The sequence below is a fragment of the Mustela lutreola genome, chromosome 13, assembly GCF_030435805.1.
Source record: "Mustela lutreola isolate mMusLut2 chromosome 13, mMusLut2.pri, whole genome shotgun sequence".
Lineage (NCBI taxonomy): Eukaryota > Metazoa > Chordata > Mammalia > Carnivora > Mustelidae > Mustela > Mustela lutreola.
In genome coordinates, this window is record NC_081302.1 from 71,381,239 (window position 1) to 71,396,914 (window position 15,676).

The window sequence follows — 15,676 nt, forward strand, 5'->3', positions numbered from 1 at the left end:
GAATAAAAGTGATTCCAAATGCTTGGGCCCACTCACCTAATTACTTAGAGCAGGGTGACAAAAATCTAGTATAGAGGGGTTGGCTCTGTGCAAAATTTAGGAGAACCACAGAGTGACTTCCCAACCTTGACCCCAGGGAATACTAAAAGGGACTGTCCACATCCAGATCTGAGTCACTATGGGCCAAGTTGCTTTTGTTTTGTTCTGTTTTGCTGTTTAAAATCACTTCCTCTTCCCCCCACTCTCAGAAAAGGATAGTGTCTTTCAAAGTTTCTTTTTAAATTAGAATTTCAAATACCCTGGTAAAAACGGCACTTCTGAGTCAATTTTCAGGGAGTATTTGGATAAAGAATATATATACCATGTTGTCCAAATGCTTCCTGGTGTCACCCCTATAGTAATGAAATGGATTTCGCTTATTTTGGGGAGGCTAGAACTTTAGGATTCTTCAAAACTGAAGTCAATATCAACTCTTAGAAAACAGCCGTAAGGACATAACATGTTGTCTATCCCAGGGTTTAAAACCAAGAATAGCCGAGAAGATCCTTTCCAATCTAGAGGTTGGGTCTGTGCCCTTGACAGTTCTTAAGTGTTCCCTGGGGAATTTTCCCCAAAAGGCTACATTCAAGAAGGGATACAAAGTTCTCTTTCAACTAGTTATTTTTTTTCTTGGTTTAGATGCTGACCCAGTTGAAATGAAGGATGGGAAAGAAATCAGATATAGTTGGCCTGTATTTATATTATATTCTCTCTATATATATGTGTACTTATATACAGATGAGCCTATGTAGATAAGGAAAGGAACACTTGAAGCGACTCAATACTTTGTACAGTAAGTCGTAGAAGTGGGACATTATTTGATGTTTTGAACAGGTGAGTAATATGATGGACCTGCTGAGAAGCTGAGGGTTCTGTGGCATTCAGGTGGTACTCAGGTAGGCAAGGGTAGGCACAGAGACACACCGGGATGGTCAGGGTCACTGAGGCGAGAGGGCTGGTCCGCAAGTGGTGGAGGTGGCAAGGCAAGAAGGAATGGATGGGAGAGTCATTTTGTAAAAGGAATTAATAGACTTCTCTCTCTCTTTCTCATTCTCTCTCTTTTTCTCTTTTTCTTGTTTTGAACACTAAGATTGCCTTATTTTGCCTAATATGGTGTGAGGCACTGAAGAAGTTCAAGCTATTTTAGACAATAGCTATCATTTGGGGGAAGATTTTTCTCCTTCCTATCTTTCATCTATGAAACACAGATGCAGTTGGAAATAAGCCAAGGCTGAGGTCTTTCTCCACAGCTCCTGAAATGAATCACTGGTTAGGTCTCAGCCCCTCATTATATAAGAAATATTAGTCATATGACAGAATATTTAGAAAATGGAAATTTAAAAGATGTCACCCATAATTCCACCACCCTAAAAGTGGACATAATTATATTTTTGATATGTTTTCTTCTACTCTTTTTTTTATTATGCATTCATTTTTTTAAACAAAATGTAATTGTAGTAGATTCCATACCCTACATTTTCCAATTGCAGGAATACACTGATTAACAGAATCCTATGGGCCTGGATTTTATGAAGTAATCCATATTGAGAAAGAAGCCAAGGCCAAGGATAGTTCTAGAGACCCCCAAAGTCAGAGAAGGAGAGAGGGTATTTTAAGTTTATTAAAGACTACAAGTAGCTTTTGGTATGTTCTACCTTTTCTATGCAGCAAACACATTTTTGGTATTTTGTATTTTCCTGGGATTGATTAGCGTTGAGTCATTTTGGTGGAGCAGCGTCAAGAAAAGGTAATCACGCCCAGCTATCTGTGGTTGTACTTGGTCTGTTTAGACAGGTCTGTGTCTCAAGAGATGGTGTGATTGTGATGATGCTCTCAGAGGTTGGCCAGAGGCCACTTTGTGTTTCAATAAATACCAAGTTCCAAAGAAATAATAACATGAGAAATCTCAGGACAATCTTTGTATATTTACACACACATGTATATTCCAGAATAGAAGGGAACTCCCCCAGAAAGGCTGTATGAGAGAGACATAACAGCCAAGCAATACCTTTTTCTTCCCTTAATTCAAAGGACCACCAGGAAAAAGAACCTTCAAGGGAAGCTTCGATGGGGATAGGTTTGGAAATCTGCCTTATCTTCAGAAGCAGCTTTGTACTGATGTTGAAAGCAGGTTAGACAAAGGATAGTTTGTCTCACAGTGCCAGAGTACCATTTGATGGGTAGGTTCAGGACTTGTACATGTGCTGTCACTATGAACCCTTCGAGCAGACCCCTCTTCCTTCTGCCCAAGCCTATAACTCCTGAATTCAGTTTGCCCACTTAGTTCTTCACCATTCTTCACCATAGTCCTCCTTCTGAAAGGACAATGCCCTCCAGGAAATAGCTGTAGCTAAAACTTAGCCCCCTCTTTAGAGCTTTGATGGAAAAAGGGAGAATAAATAATGAGGAACATTTAGGGGAGGGGTGTGTCCTCCCAAGTTGAGTCTTAGAATCCAACAGGTCTCTGTAACATGGTGATCTGAAATAGTAAATCCTCTTATTAATTAAACAAGGGATCATAGCATAGGAATATTGATGCATTTCTCTTTTTTTCTTTTTCATGAGGATTTTTTTTTTTTTTTTATATTGTCTTCACCTTCTTCTCACCCAGTTAGTATCCCTCTGGGCTCAGTATGATTTTTCTGGCTGTGCAGAATGAATTTGGTCCTGTTCTGATCTAGCTGCTCTGCCCCCAAGAGGCACCTCTTCATACCTCTGCCATAGCCCCTATAATGCAGTCTGGTGGTTGTAACTGTCCTCAGTTTTTGTCATGATAAGTCATACTGTGGAGAAGGGGGACAGTGTCGTGTTCACCTTTGTAGCCCTGGTACCTAGCACTGTGCCTGGCATGAAGTATGCACTAAAAATGTTTGACTAGGAAAGGGCAAAAGAAAGATACTATAATATGAGTTAATTAATGGCTTTGTCTCTACTTATGAGAAACAGGTTCTAATAAAAAAATAATATTTTCATTATACCAGAATCACTTTTGGTGAAATCATTCCTCCCAATCCAAAAGAGGAATCTCCTTTTGTTGCCCAGCCATAAACCCTGAAATTTGTCTTCCTCATCACCTCAAAATTCCATTAATACTGATATCTAGGGCTCTAGAGAGCTCTCTTGCTACCTTCTCCACCTCTTAGTGCTTCTTTTTCTTTTAATGGGATGTGTTTTAATGCTGTTGCTCCTCCTTATACCACTTGTCCAATCTTTAAAGTATAGATTGATAGTCTTCTATTAGGAATAAGGAGGGAAATCATTCTATCCTATTCTTGGTGTACTGAGCTGAATTCATCCAAGAAGTTATGTTGGTTTAGATATATAATAAATGCAGTTGCATCATTAATCCCACACCCTTGTTCATCCACAGTTTATGGGCCAGAATTATTTACAAACTTTACTTAGTGCCCAACTGCTGCATGATGCCAGCTGGGAAGCATTTATATAAAAAATGGAGTCTGGTTCCAGAGCAACAGGTCAGCATACTAACTAAATAGTGGCGTACCTTTCACTGGGCAATCTCAAATATTTACGAAACAGATAATGTGGAGAATCAATAAAGGATTTTCCAAAGGACTCATCATAGGATTTCTTTAATGAGCAAGCTTCCTTTTTACATTCAAATTATAATTTGAGTCAACATTAAGAAAATATATTCACCTGTTTAAGAAAGGCAAAGAGTCTATAGAATCTAACCTGATGTAAAGGAGGAGAAATTTTTAAGTGCAGACAAATCCCAAAGGTCCCCTCTAGTAATCAGAGCAATCCTTAAAAAAAGGAAATGAAAGAAACACCCAAAATGAGCAATTACCTTTACTTTCAAGTAGGGCAAAAACACATAGATTCTAGAAAATACCAGACAGCAAGTTAATTAAATCTGCAGCAAAATTAGTGTGAGGATTATGAAAAGATATTTATGAGCATGAAGAAGCAGAGGTGGATGATAACTAGATGCAGAATGGGTCTATGAAGAGCAAGTGGCCACTTGTTGTTCACCTTTTAATTGAAGACACAGCAGGCATGCTTATAAAATTTGGGGCTGATTCAGAGCTAAGGAAGATAGTGCCTTTTTTTCCCCCTTCCTTTTTTTAGTGCCTTTCAGCTTCTCTCTGTAGAATAAGGATTGCTCATCCCTCCAGGCTCCCTCATTTTTACAGGAAACCTTAAATTGCCCTTGATTTGTGGGTCAGACATATACTTTTGCCACGAACCATCAAAGTGAAATATGTGCATTTAAGGGTTGTTTTTTTTTTTTTTCTGGAGAAAAAAACCCTTGAATTATCTACTATCCAGTTCTTACCCAATCAAATGTAATAACAACAACAAGAGGAACATTTATGATGATTGCCTAAAAAATATGCATCCATTCCTCTAGATGTTGTAGAAATTCTAGATCTTTGGAAAAATTCAGATTATCATTTATTCAAGTATTTATTTAATCCTCTATTAAACCAACTTCTATTGATTCTGCTGTGTGTCAGGACTTGTGATAGGCGCCAAGTATGGAATGTGAATGAAATAGACACAGTCCAGACATGACAATCAGGAATTGAAAATATCTCAATAATTCCAATAAGTTGGAAGACCTGTTTTTTTTTTAAGTTTGAAAGGTCATTCATTAAAATGGAAAACACTCATTTAACAGCAGATTTTATGAAGACACATAAATACCACATGACTTAAGTACTTAGGTTGACTGTAAAACAGTATGAGGGAATGGAGATAGGCTGCTACATAACACTTAACATCAGTTTCTTTCCTATCTTCCCTGGCAGACTCTCCCTTGAGGGCAGAGACTACATCGTATTTACCTTCGTGTCTTCCATACTCAATACAATGCTGTACAAGCAGTCAGCCCTTGCTGGATTAATGATTGAGTAAATATAGATTGAAAAAATCAGACTTCACCTATTTTAGACTGGATCAATAAAAATACAGTGTCCTAAGTGCAGGAGGTATGCACAATTTGTATCATATGTTGCTGTGCTTTACTGTGCCTAGAGCTCTAAGTTTAGGGGAAGTGCCATATTCTTAAAGTGGTACTAACAGACTGGACCAGATCCAAAAGATAGCAATTGGCTATCCGAAATTGTGTGTGGTTTGATGTAAAGGAATGGTTAGCCTACAAAAAAGGAAGGAAGGAAGAAAGGAAGGAAGGAAGGAGAGAAAGAAAGAAAGGAAAGAAAGAGAGAAAGAAAGAAAAGAGAAAAGAAAAGAAAAGATAAAGATAAAGATTCTTATAAGGAACAGTTTGGTTTTTTACAAACATCTGAAGGACAAGCATATGGAAGAAGGAATAGATTTGTCCTATTTAATTCTAAAAGGCAGAATTAGAGTCAGTGAATGAAATGATAAAGGAAAAGTTTTTTAAACAGTTTGTAGTCCTCAGTGCGATACAGCGATTCATTTATGTGGGTAGAGTATTACTTAACTGATCAGTGTAGTAGTTGAGTGGTTGGGCTAGAGGTTGTTTAATATCCTTTCCAAATCTAAGATGTAAAAACTTTATGCCAATAGGTGTTACAATGAATAAGTGGATTCCATATTAGCATGTAACAAGCTAATCTAATTAATGGGCCACATAACGACTATTTACAAGTATTAACATGACTGTTAATACTAAATATTTTTGCAATTAGTCATGAAAATAGTTCTGAAGGCAATAGATTTTTGACAGGGTGAAAGGAGAGGGAATCACACAGTTCCAGATCTTTGAAACAACTTAGCAAAATGAAAGAATTTTGGTTTGGCTGGAATGATGGGTATAGGCAATGAGCCCAGGACAAGTCAGACCAGATCGCTTGCCCTATGAGCTGGGGCTGACGGTTGGGTCCCCAGGGGATGGCATGAGGGCAAGGGCATGTGCTCTTGGAGACCCACAGAGGCAAAGTTAACCAAAGACAGTAGGGAGGGCTGAGACGAAATAAGGCAAATCTGTTACTACCCACAAGTCCAACAGCAGGAGCTGAACTCTAACTGATCTAGAGCTGGTGAAGCTGAGTCAGAAGAAAATCCACTCTGAAACTTTTCATGGAGCGTCCTGGTCATGGCTACGAATGTGAGTGACTTGTCTGCCCTGGTCATTGGGCATGTGGGGCACACATCCTGGGAAGGCTTATTGGCACAAAGGTGGGCACATACTCCACAAATCAATTGGTGGAAATCCTCAAAGTGAGCTTCAGAACCCACAGGAAGGTTTGCCATTAACCCACAACTTTTAGATTCAACTAGCTTCAGAAGCAGCCCTCTCAATCAGTTGGACCTTTTCCCTCCTACCACTTAGATCGCAAACATTTTTTTCCTGCTTGGCAGAACTACCTTGGCTCCCTCTGAACAGGCTGATGAGGAGGCTGGAATGTGTGTGAAGGAGTCAAGGAGCAGTAGACAGATGAAAGCACAGGGAGCCATTCCTGGCTTCTGTAAAATGCACCTAGCTTTCTTCTGCATATACACAAGATTCCACGGAGCACTACTTTTGATCATCTGTCAAAAGACTTGATAGCAAAAGTTTTGTTTAGAAGTTCAGATTTCAGAGTTTTGGCTATATTTGGAAAGTTCTCACTGGGAAGAAATACGCTGGGAAAGGTAAGAGAATATGCAGAATTAGCCATAAGGATGAACAGAAAGCAGAGGACAAGCAGCTTACTCTATGAAAGGAGTTGTTAAACAAAAAGATAGTCAAGTCCTTCTTGACTTAAAGCTCCCAAGCTTTAAGACTGGGGTGGGTACGTGTGTGGGGTCTCCAGTTCTGAACCTTGGGTTGCTTCTAAAAGGGCCCATGGTTCTCACTGGTTAATTAAAGGCTCTGAGCTGTGTAGCTTGCTCTCCAGACACCTTAACCACTACAAGAATTTAGCCATCCCATGCTATGCTGTTGACCTATGAACAACACAAAGGGTTAGGGGCACCTCCTTCCATGCAGTCTGTATATAACTTGGCTCCTCGAAAACTTAATAGCCCATTTGACCAGAAGCTTTACCGGTAATATAAACACTCAATTAACACATATTTAATATGGTGTATGTGTTATATACTGTATTCTTAAAATAATATCTAACATTTTCATAATTTTCGTCAGTATTTCTAGGCTATGTGGTTTGTCTGCAATTTATTTTTTTCAAATTGTTGCAAGTCTTCAAAAGTATTTCCAATATATTTATTGAAAAATATCTGCTTGGAAGTAGATCCCCACAAATAAGTCTGTGGTATCTAAGGGTTAACTGTATTTTCATTTAGGCATTCCAGTATCTCATGCAGTTAAACAGGATTAAGATGATTTTCAATATATTCTATGAAAATCCTCTCCTCTAACCAGTTTCCCCCGCACACTCTCCGTGCCCCAGTTTTCCCTTCCCTACCCCTTTTGTGTGACAGTGGAAAAAGTTCAAATATCATCAGCTTGGAGAGAGACAGTGGCTCTACACTTGGTTGCTCTATGACCTAGGACATCTCTTCAGTTCTGGGATTCTTAATTTCCTATTCCATAAAATAGGATACCACAGGGGTTTGCTGTGGACATTAATAAAACATGTGACTGGCGCATAGAAGGTGCCAGAGAGAAAGAGAAAGAGAGAGAGAGAAAGAGAAGAAAGGCATAGGGAGAGGGAGAGATCCCAGGCAGGCTCCATGCTGAACAGAGAGCCCAATGTGAGGCTCGATTACAAGATCCTAAGATCATGACCTGAACCGAAATTGAGTTGGATGCATGCCCCTTCCCCTTCTCTGTTAATGGCTCTCTTTGGGTTCCAGTATTTTTCTGTTTATCCCATCCCTGAAATAATATGAGTGAGGATTGCTCTTGACCAAAGTAGGAAAGAGGAAAAGAGATGAAAACTAAAAGCTAGTGCCATCCATTTTCCTCATTTTTGAAGGGATTAGAAAAGAAGGAATCCAGCATCAATCTTGAAAGATACACTTGGGTTTTCAGCACTTCCTCCCTCCCTTTGATTTCTTCAGTGCTTAGTCACTCACCAGTGAAAAGGAGGAGTTCTCTCAACTAGATTCACGGAGGATGTTATCAGCCCGGAAGATAGATGGTCAGCAGTTTCTTGCTTCTACATTTACAGCAAACAGAACAAAACTGCCCCTCCAGTGATTCTTATTTGTGATCACTAGGTCTAAAAATGGAAAAAAAAATTCATAAAAGGGCATGGGTTTCATTAGCATAAAAGAAGGCATTAAGGATGCTAATAAGAAAGCAGTGTTACTTACCTGCTTTAAATATGGTATTTTGGGCATTTGAATTGGCAAAAACATGGGGAGCAGTTGCATACTTGAACTATAAAATAAAACTTGGAGACAGAAATGTTGCTACATAATCCTTCATAGATCCCCTTATTAAGCCTTATACTGATGTTTAGAAAAATAAGGCTCTGTTCTAAGTTGTCTGACCTCTTTCTTTTTTTTTTTTTTTTAAGATTTTATTTATTTATTTGACAGAGAGAGATCACAAGTAGGCAGAGAGAGAGAGGAGGAAGCAGGCTCCCTGCTGAGCAGAGAGCCCGATGCGGAACTCGATCCCAGGACCCTGGGATCATGACCTGAGCTGAAGGCAGTGGCTTAACCCACTGAGCCACCCAAGCGCCCCTGTCTGACCTCTTTTAATCAGGGAATAGAAATTTCCCTTTTTTTTCTTCATGTACTTTTAACTCTGGCTCTTCTTTGCCAGTCTGTCATGAAATACTATGCTTCCTGTTGTTGGATCTCTTTATCTATATATGAAAGGATGCATCTTTACATATATGTCAAAGGATACAAAATCATTGACGGTTTCAGAACAAAACACCTCAGGACTTTTAGTGCAGAACAGAGGCATTAGGATTTTTGATTTTTAATACCAAACTGACCATGATACACTGCAGTGCTTCTCAGAGAGAGTCATTCCATTTATTTTTTAAAATGTAGCCAAGTCGGGGCACCTGGGCTCAGTGGGTTAAAATGTAGCCAAGTCGCTAATGAACTATCAGGTTGACATGGACATGGCCAGTCTTTAAGTATTATTCACAGCTATAAAACGATGAGATATTTTATTTTATTTATTTGACAGAGAGAGAGAGAGAGAGATCACAAGTAGGCAGAGAGACAGAGAGAGACGGGGAAGCAGGCTCCCTGCTGAGCAGAGAGCCTCCTACAGGGCTCAATCCCAGGACCCTGGGATCATGACCTGAGCCAAAGGCAGAGGCCCAGCCCACCGAACCACCCAGGTGCCTCAAACAACGAGATATTATTTCCTGCCTTTTCCTTCCTTTTGCATGGTTTTTAGAACATAGCCCAAGTTCCTAAGTTCCGTGGTCTTCTTTCTCTCTCCATGTTCCTTCCATTCTCTTCTAGTGGGAGAGTAGAAACTGCCAGGTGTCTGGCTTGAATACGTGTTTGTTTAATGCCAGGGATGTCCCTAATGCTGGACTATCAGAAGAAAAACATGTGCACAAAGTAGCTGACATTAGCATCTCCAACAGATGGCAACTAGTGCTGGATCTAGGCTTGAAATGGGCCTTACAGGCATCTAGTGTTGAAGTGTAGTGCTAACCCAGTCTACCATTAATGCCCAGGCTTTTGGCATATTAGTCACTTGACCTTAGATCCCCACCACCTTCCACAAAAGATGCCTTGGCATGGCAAAATTCTGATCAAACCCCAAATAAGAATGGAAAGAGAACAATATAATCCAGTGAGATCTTTCTTTCCTTTTCTACTGTGATGCTATCGAAAACCCGACACTTGGCTACTCTTGCATAGTTATCAGAAGAGGCTCACAACTGACCTGAGCGAGAGTGTATTCTACTGCAGGCTCTGTCCATGTATGTAGTAGGATGGTTATGGGAGATGAGTAGTAGGATGGTTATGGGAGATGGGCTGCAGGTCAGAATCGGGCTAGCAAAAATTCCCATAGGGAAATGTGTTAGAGCTGACCACCGTTAGCCACAGTAACCAGAATTGGGGTCCTAGTTTATATCTCATTAAACTTTTAATTGAGAGTCTTTTCATCATGAGGACTATAAATTGTGGGCCAGGCTATGTTTCAAAATAAGTCAGCCAGAAGTAAGAACAGCTTGGCCATATGCTTCTTTTTCAAAGAACTTCATTCATTTAGCCCCAGGCTCAGAATTCAATAATGTTTTCTATGGACTTTTTCTCTTCACATCGAATAATATTAAGGAGGAAAAATTGGGGGGGAAATTCTCATTATTCCCATATGGATACTCAAATCGGGCCAAACTGAATTATTCACAGTTTCCTTAAACATGCATTCTGGTTCCTGATCTCCACACATGGGGGGCATAGACCGTCCCTCAAAGCCCTCCTCTGCTTCTGCTTGTCAGAATCCCACCCATTTTTTTAAAGCCCACCAGAATATCTTCTCTATGAGTCCTGCTATGATCACCAGAGTCAAAAATAACATTGCTCCCCCCAACATTATCTCTGTGTCTTTTTTGAGGTACCTTTTACATAAAGTTTGTGAAAGCCTTAAGCTTTTGTATAACTTCTCTACTGATCTTAGCAGTTGGCCGTAGTACCTTTGCATGAAGTTGAGTCTTTACAGTGATTCAGGGCAGTGTCTTAAATGGGAAAGGTACTTCATAACCGTTTCGTCTCTTGGTGATTAAAAATTGGGAAAGTAGAAAGATTACAGGGGAACAGGTACTTCACAATATGTTTGCTTCTGCCCTTTGCCTCTCCCAGTCATCTGTAAGAGCTCTCCGCTTCCCCACTGCAGGTCAGGAATCTGGAGTGTTTGTACTCTGGGTGTTAAAGCACTTGGAAGTTTATTTTTCCCTGGAAGAGCTTTATTTGATTCATTTCTTTGTAATGCAGGGTGGTAACATACTCAGGTGTTTATGCTTTTTTGAAGTAGTTTTTCATTTAAGGCGTTTATCACACCCTTTTTTTTTTTTTTTTTTTTTTTTTAACCTGGCAGGCAGCTGCCTCGGAGAATGCAAATGTGCTTTCTCTAACTTTTAACAGCCGGAAAGGAAATCTATGCCCAGGACTGACTTTTAATTCTATTGCCTTTTCTTTTATCCTTCTCTTTTTAACTCTTTCAGGGAGTGCTGCTTCTCAGCGCCTGGTCAGCTCTGCCGCATCTCAGATGCTTGCCTTTGCCTTCAGCACCGCGGGGGGGATCTTAGGGGCTGGATCTGCCGGGCTTCGGGGCTTGGGGCTGACTCGGTACGCGCCCGTCCTCCTCTCTCCCTCGGATTGGCTGCCCGGGGTCACGTGAAGGCCGGGGGGGTTTGGAATTCTTGAGTTGTGGCTCTTGGCACTCCTTTTTCTTTTTAAAAATCGCCTGGTCGGTGCAGCGCTGCCGGGCTGGGTGCCTTGCTCTTTGACTAAGACTGGAGACAGACGGAAACAGCCACAGGGCAGAGTGAGGTGGCAAAAGGAAAATCTGCCGAGATGTTCAGTCAGGGCCCCAGGACCCCAGCTTCAGGCTGCTACTATCTCAATTCCATGACACCTGAGGGCCAGGAGATGTATTTGCGATTTGATCAGACCGCGAGACGCTCTCCTTACAGGATGAGCCGGATTCTAGCACGCCATCAGCTAGTGACTAAAATTCAACAAGGTGAGTGGCGGGTAGTGGCAGGCTGTTGCTAATTCTGATTTTTGTCTCTATTTCGTGCTAACCCAGTTTTGTTGTTGTTGTTGTTACATTGTTGTTTTCACTTTACAATATATTGGATTTCTATGCCACGCTGCATGTAACTTTTAGAACATCAGGCAGCAGATTTAAGCAGTGACAGCACTTGGCTGCCACATACTTCAACATAAAGTGCACAGAAAACTTCATGGTAGTACGGGGTATCCTCTGTTTCCAGAATTTGCACGTGCGGACGCAATAAACCAGACAGGTTTACTCAGTGTGTATTTTAGGAGCTTTTCAGAAGGTTGCTCACACTTTAACATTTAAAACTTGGACATTTGTTTATTTAATTGGGGGATAGGAGGGGCTGACTTGAGCCCTGCCCAGATTCTTCAGAACACTCTTAGTGACAAGGGAAAGTTAGAAATCTGTTCTTCAGGCCATTGGGCTGACAACAAGGAACGCATCCTCTGTATGTTTAGGTCAGTAGTTGCCTCTGATTTGTTGATGTTGTTTTTCTGGTCAAGGATAAAGGTATCTGTTAAGTTCAAAACAAAGCTTGTGATCTGTGCTTAGAAGGACCAGTTTCCTGAGGCAGAGAGAAGAGGATACTGGTTACAAGCTGCTAGATGTTCCTTTTTATTCTCTGCAAAAAAAAAAAAAAAGTTAGTAAGTAAAAGTAAAGTAGATCAACAGTCTGGATGTCACTAAAACTCATCATTCTCCCCAAATAGTTCAAACATGTTCCTTATCTTAGAGGAGGTCTGTAGAAGCTTGAAAATGAGCATTCCTAGGAAGCCCCTAACTGGTCCTCATTTAAAAGGCACCCACATAATACCCACATAATTACAATAAGTTTACAAAGTTTACGGCCACCCTCCTCCCCGACTAAAACAAACAAACAAAATAACTAAATTGTTATATTGGTGATACAGAATTTACCAGGAATTTCTAGAGCCATTACACAAATATAATTTCCACTTATATAAATGAATTTAAGATTATATTGAATTTTAGAAGGGAAGTTCGGGTTTGTAATCGTGAAAATCTTATTGTAATGTTTCCAAAAGGAACAATATGTATTCTCGCCAGTAGGAGTTGATGAGATTGTTTCCTTGGAAATTAGAATTTGTTTGTAAAGGTTCAGGAACTGGTTATGTGTGAAGGATACTGGTCCTACATACCAGTCTGATTTCAGGAAGGATATTATGTCATTCCATAAACTCTGTGTGCAGGTCTTGATTGAATAGAAACAAAAGTAATTATTTCCCTGTGGCTTGATTTAAAAATACCTTAGGCTTAGAATAAAAACCAGCTTCATTTTAGCTCTAGAGATTTCTGACAATGGTACTTTACCAGATGCCATCATCACTATGGACGTAGGCACTTGATAACTGTTTGATGATATTTTGTAATCTATACTTGGTAAATGTTCTCTACTCACACACATGCTGTTTGGACCAAATCTAAGCAAATACGTGAATGTGATTATTTGCTTTGTGAAAGAATTTGTCTTCCTATTAAACATTTTTTAAAAAATTATTTTAAATGCTTAAAACGGCATGTTGTGGACACCATTACAGACAAGTTCACCGAATCAGAAAACAAGGAGACCGGGGTACAGGCTCTTATTAGACACTCTTGCATGCTTTTACTGTGGCAAATTTCAGAACCTCACTGGGCCTTCGCTCCTTAATGAGAAAATGAAATGGTCAGTCTGGGATTTCTCAGGTTTTTTTCTGGTCCTCAAGTCTTCTCTGTGGTTGAGTCAGTAACTCCTTGAACAAGAGGGTGCAAAGCAGAGAAACTTAAACCTAAAGTAATGGAGCAACTTTCTAATGTGGAAGAAATCAGTGGCTTATAATTTTTCTACAACTGGTCAAGGAATTCAAGGTAAGGCGAAAATCAGATTTTAGTTCTATAGCTGTCACTAATTAATTGTGTGCTCTGGGGCAAGTCACAACTTCTCTGGGCATTCTTTCCTTCTTCCATAAAATAAAGGGCTTGGGTTAAATAAACGAGAAGTGCCCATCATCTCTAAAATTCTAGGATTCATCATCACAGGTGCTCTTTTCAGAAAGAGAAACTATTCTTACATTTTTCTTATTATGCCATTCATATCTACCTGGACATGTTTCTTTGATACCTGTTTAACGCTCTTATTATCAATTTAATAGGAATGTTAAGATGTCCAGTCTTGTGGACTATTTAAATGTCATTATCACCCATAATTATCAAGCAACTTGTAAAAAAAACCTTTCTTTTGCCGGAGTCCAGGCCTGTGAAATGGAGTTATTGCAATACCCAGCTTATTGCAGGGACTGTAAGGATCCGAGCATGTCCATCTGTGTGAGTGCGTGTGTGCGTGTGCGACACACTTGCTGTCATAAAAAAAAGACTTCTGCTCTTGATAGAAAATACAGAATGTGGAAAATATTGGCAACTAGAGGAATTAGTGAAAATTTTTGCAACTAGAGGAATTAGTGAAAGTCGGATTTGCATTTTCATTGAGTTTTTATCTGAGGCTCTTTTTAAAGATCTCACCTGAGCTGAACTAAACAATAGTAGAATAAACTGCCTTCCTTATGTTCCCAGTGAATGGAATTGGGCCATGGGTGATGTGCTGGCTCTCTCGTTACTCCATCAGGTCATATGGCATGTTGGGAATTTGCCCGACCTGAGTGGTGGCCTTGCTCATCCTGGTGGGTGGGCCCCCCATCAACTGGAGAGAGTCCACGGAAATTAAACAATCATTTATTCTTTGGGAATTACCCTTTCTCTGTGTCCAGTACTTTCTTGCCCAACTACTTTCAGAAACGGAGCGTGGATGCACTGGCAGAAAGACAGATGGAACACGAAAGTGGGAAGAACCCATCCGTCCCCTATTGCTCAAGTTCTTTCTTTAAAAAGTGACAACTGTCGGAAATTCAGTTTATGAATCAGAGCCCACTTTCTGTTTCCCGCTGGTGACCAAAGGGCCCTGTCCACAAAGGATACTGTGTAACCGAAAGTTAAAGGAAAATCTGTTCAGTGAATTAAGTCCGTGAACTCTGAGTTACATTTTTAAAGTTATCACATATGAAAATATTAAAAATGTGAGCAGTTCAGAAATAAGTACTGGAGATAAATTAGCGAAGAGTGATATGCTTATACACACATAAGAGCTGAGAGTTTAACGTTAACTAAATTGAGACATCCAAAGCTGCACGTCACTGCTTTTATTAGCTCTAATTTTATAAACACACATCCCAGATGCAGGCAGTTGCCAAATTTGGATTTTGTGACATTACTTTAAGTGAAGAGAGATTCATGTTTTTCTCATCTTTTCCCCAAAGTCAGCGCTTTAATTCTATGTAAATTCTGGACCCTGGTCAACTGCTATAAAGCAAGGTTCCTCATTCCCTTAGTCACCTAATCATGGGCAGTGTTTCTGAGTCTTCTAAGTGACACCAGTTGGTGATTCAAGCAAACTTAGAGAGAAAATGGTGAGTGGGTTTTGGTAAACCTTCATACAAAAGGCAGTTTATCTGTTGGGATTTAATGTAGGCAGGTCATTCATGAGGCTGCATCTCGTCTCTGCGTTTCCTGAGGTATGAGCACCCACTGGCAAGTCTAAGGAAGAAGATTCAGGACAATGGGAGACCGTGAATTGCATAGATGGCGTTTGAATGAAGGATCATGAGAAAATCATATTCTGTCTCCTCAGGGGCAGTCTGAATATGATTTTGGTGTGGGTAAAGACAACATATTTTCATTTACATTCTCATGCATTACCTAAAGGGTTTGAAGTAGTTGGATAAAAAAATATTTGACTCAATAAAAGGTTATAAAAAGATAAATCTAATGTAAAGAAAAATGTAGGTTAATTAATATGATAAAGGTGGGGAGAGATATTACAGAAAAATGTGAAACATAAGGCACTGAATAATTACTAAAAGTGGGCTATACATTTAGCCTGAGCTTCCCTGATGTAAGCCAAGAGGAGAGTATGATCAGGAAAGATTTGTCATGTCCATGGTAAAAGCCTACTAACACAGCTTTTCCTGGGATCTG

General features: G+C 40.0%; 1 protein-coding gene across 7 annotated transcripts in view; it reads left to right on the top strand.

The window, feature by feature from the left end:
• Positions 1 to 15,676, top strand: part of STARD13 (StAR related lipid transfer domain containing 13) — a 522,962-nt gene that overhangs the window by 332,534 nt on the left and 174,752 nt on the right. The window contains exon 1 of one of the 7 annotated variants that reach the window (XM_059144442.1): positions 11,293 to 11,605. The exons of 5 other annotated variants lie outside the window; for them this stretch is intronic. In XM_059144442.1, coding sequence (XP_059000425.1) covers positions 11,437 to 11,605 — 169 coding nt within the window. In that variant the 5' untranslated portion in view covers positions 11,293 to 11,436. Of the gene's footprint in view, positions 1 to 11,292; positions 11,606 to 15,676 lie in introns of those variants that run through there. One more of the 7 variants, XM_059144445.1, reaches the window with a different exon arrangement.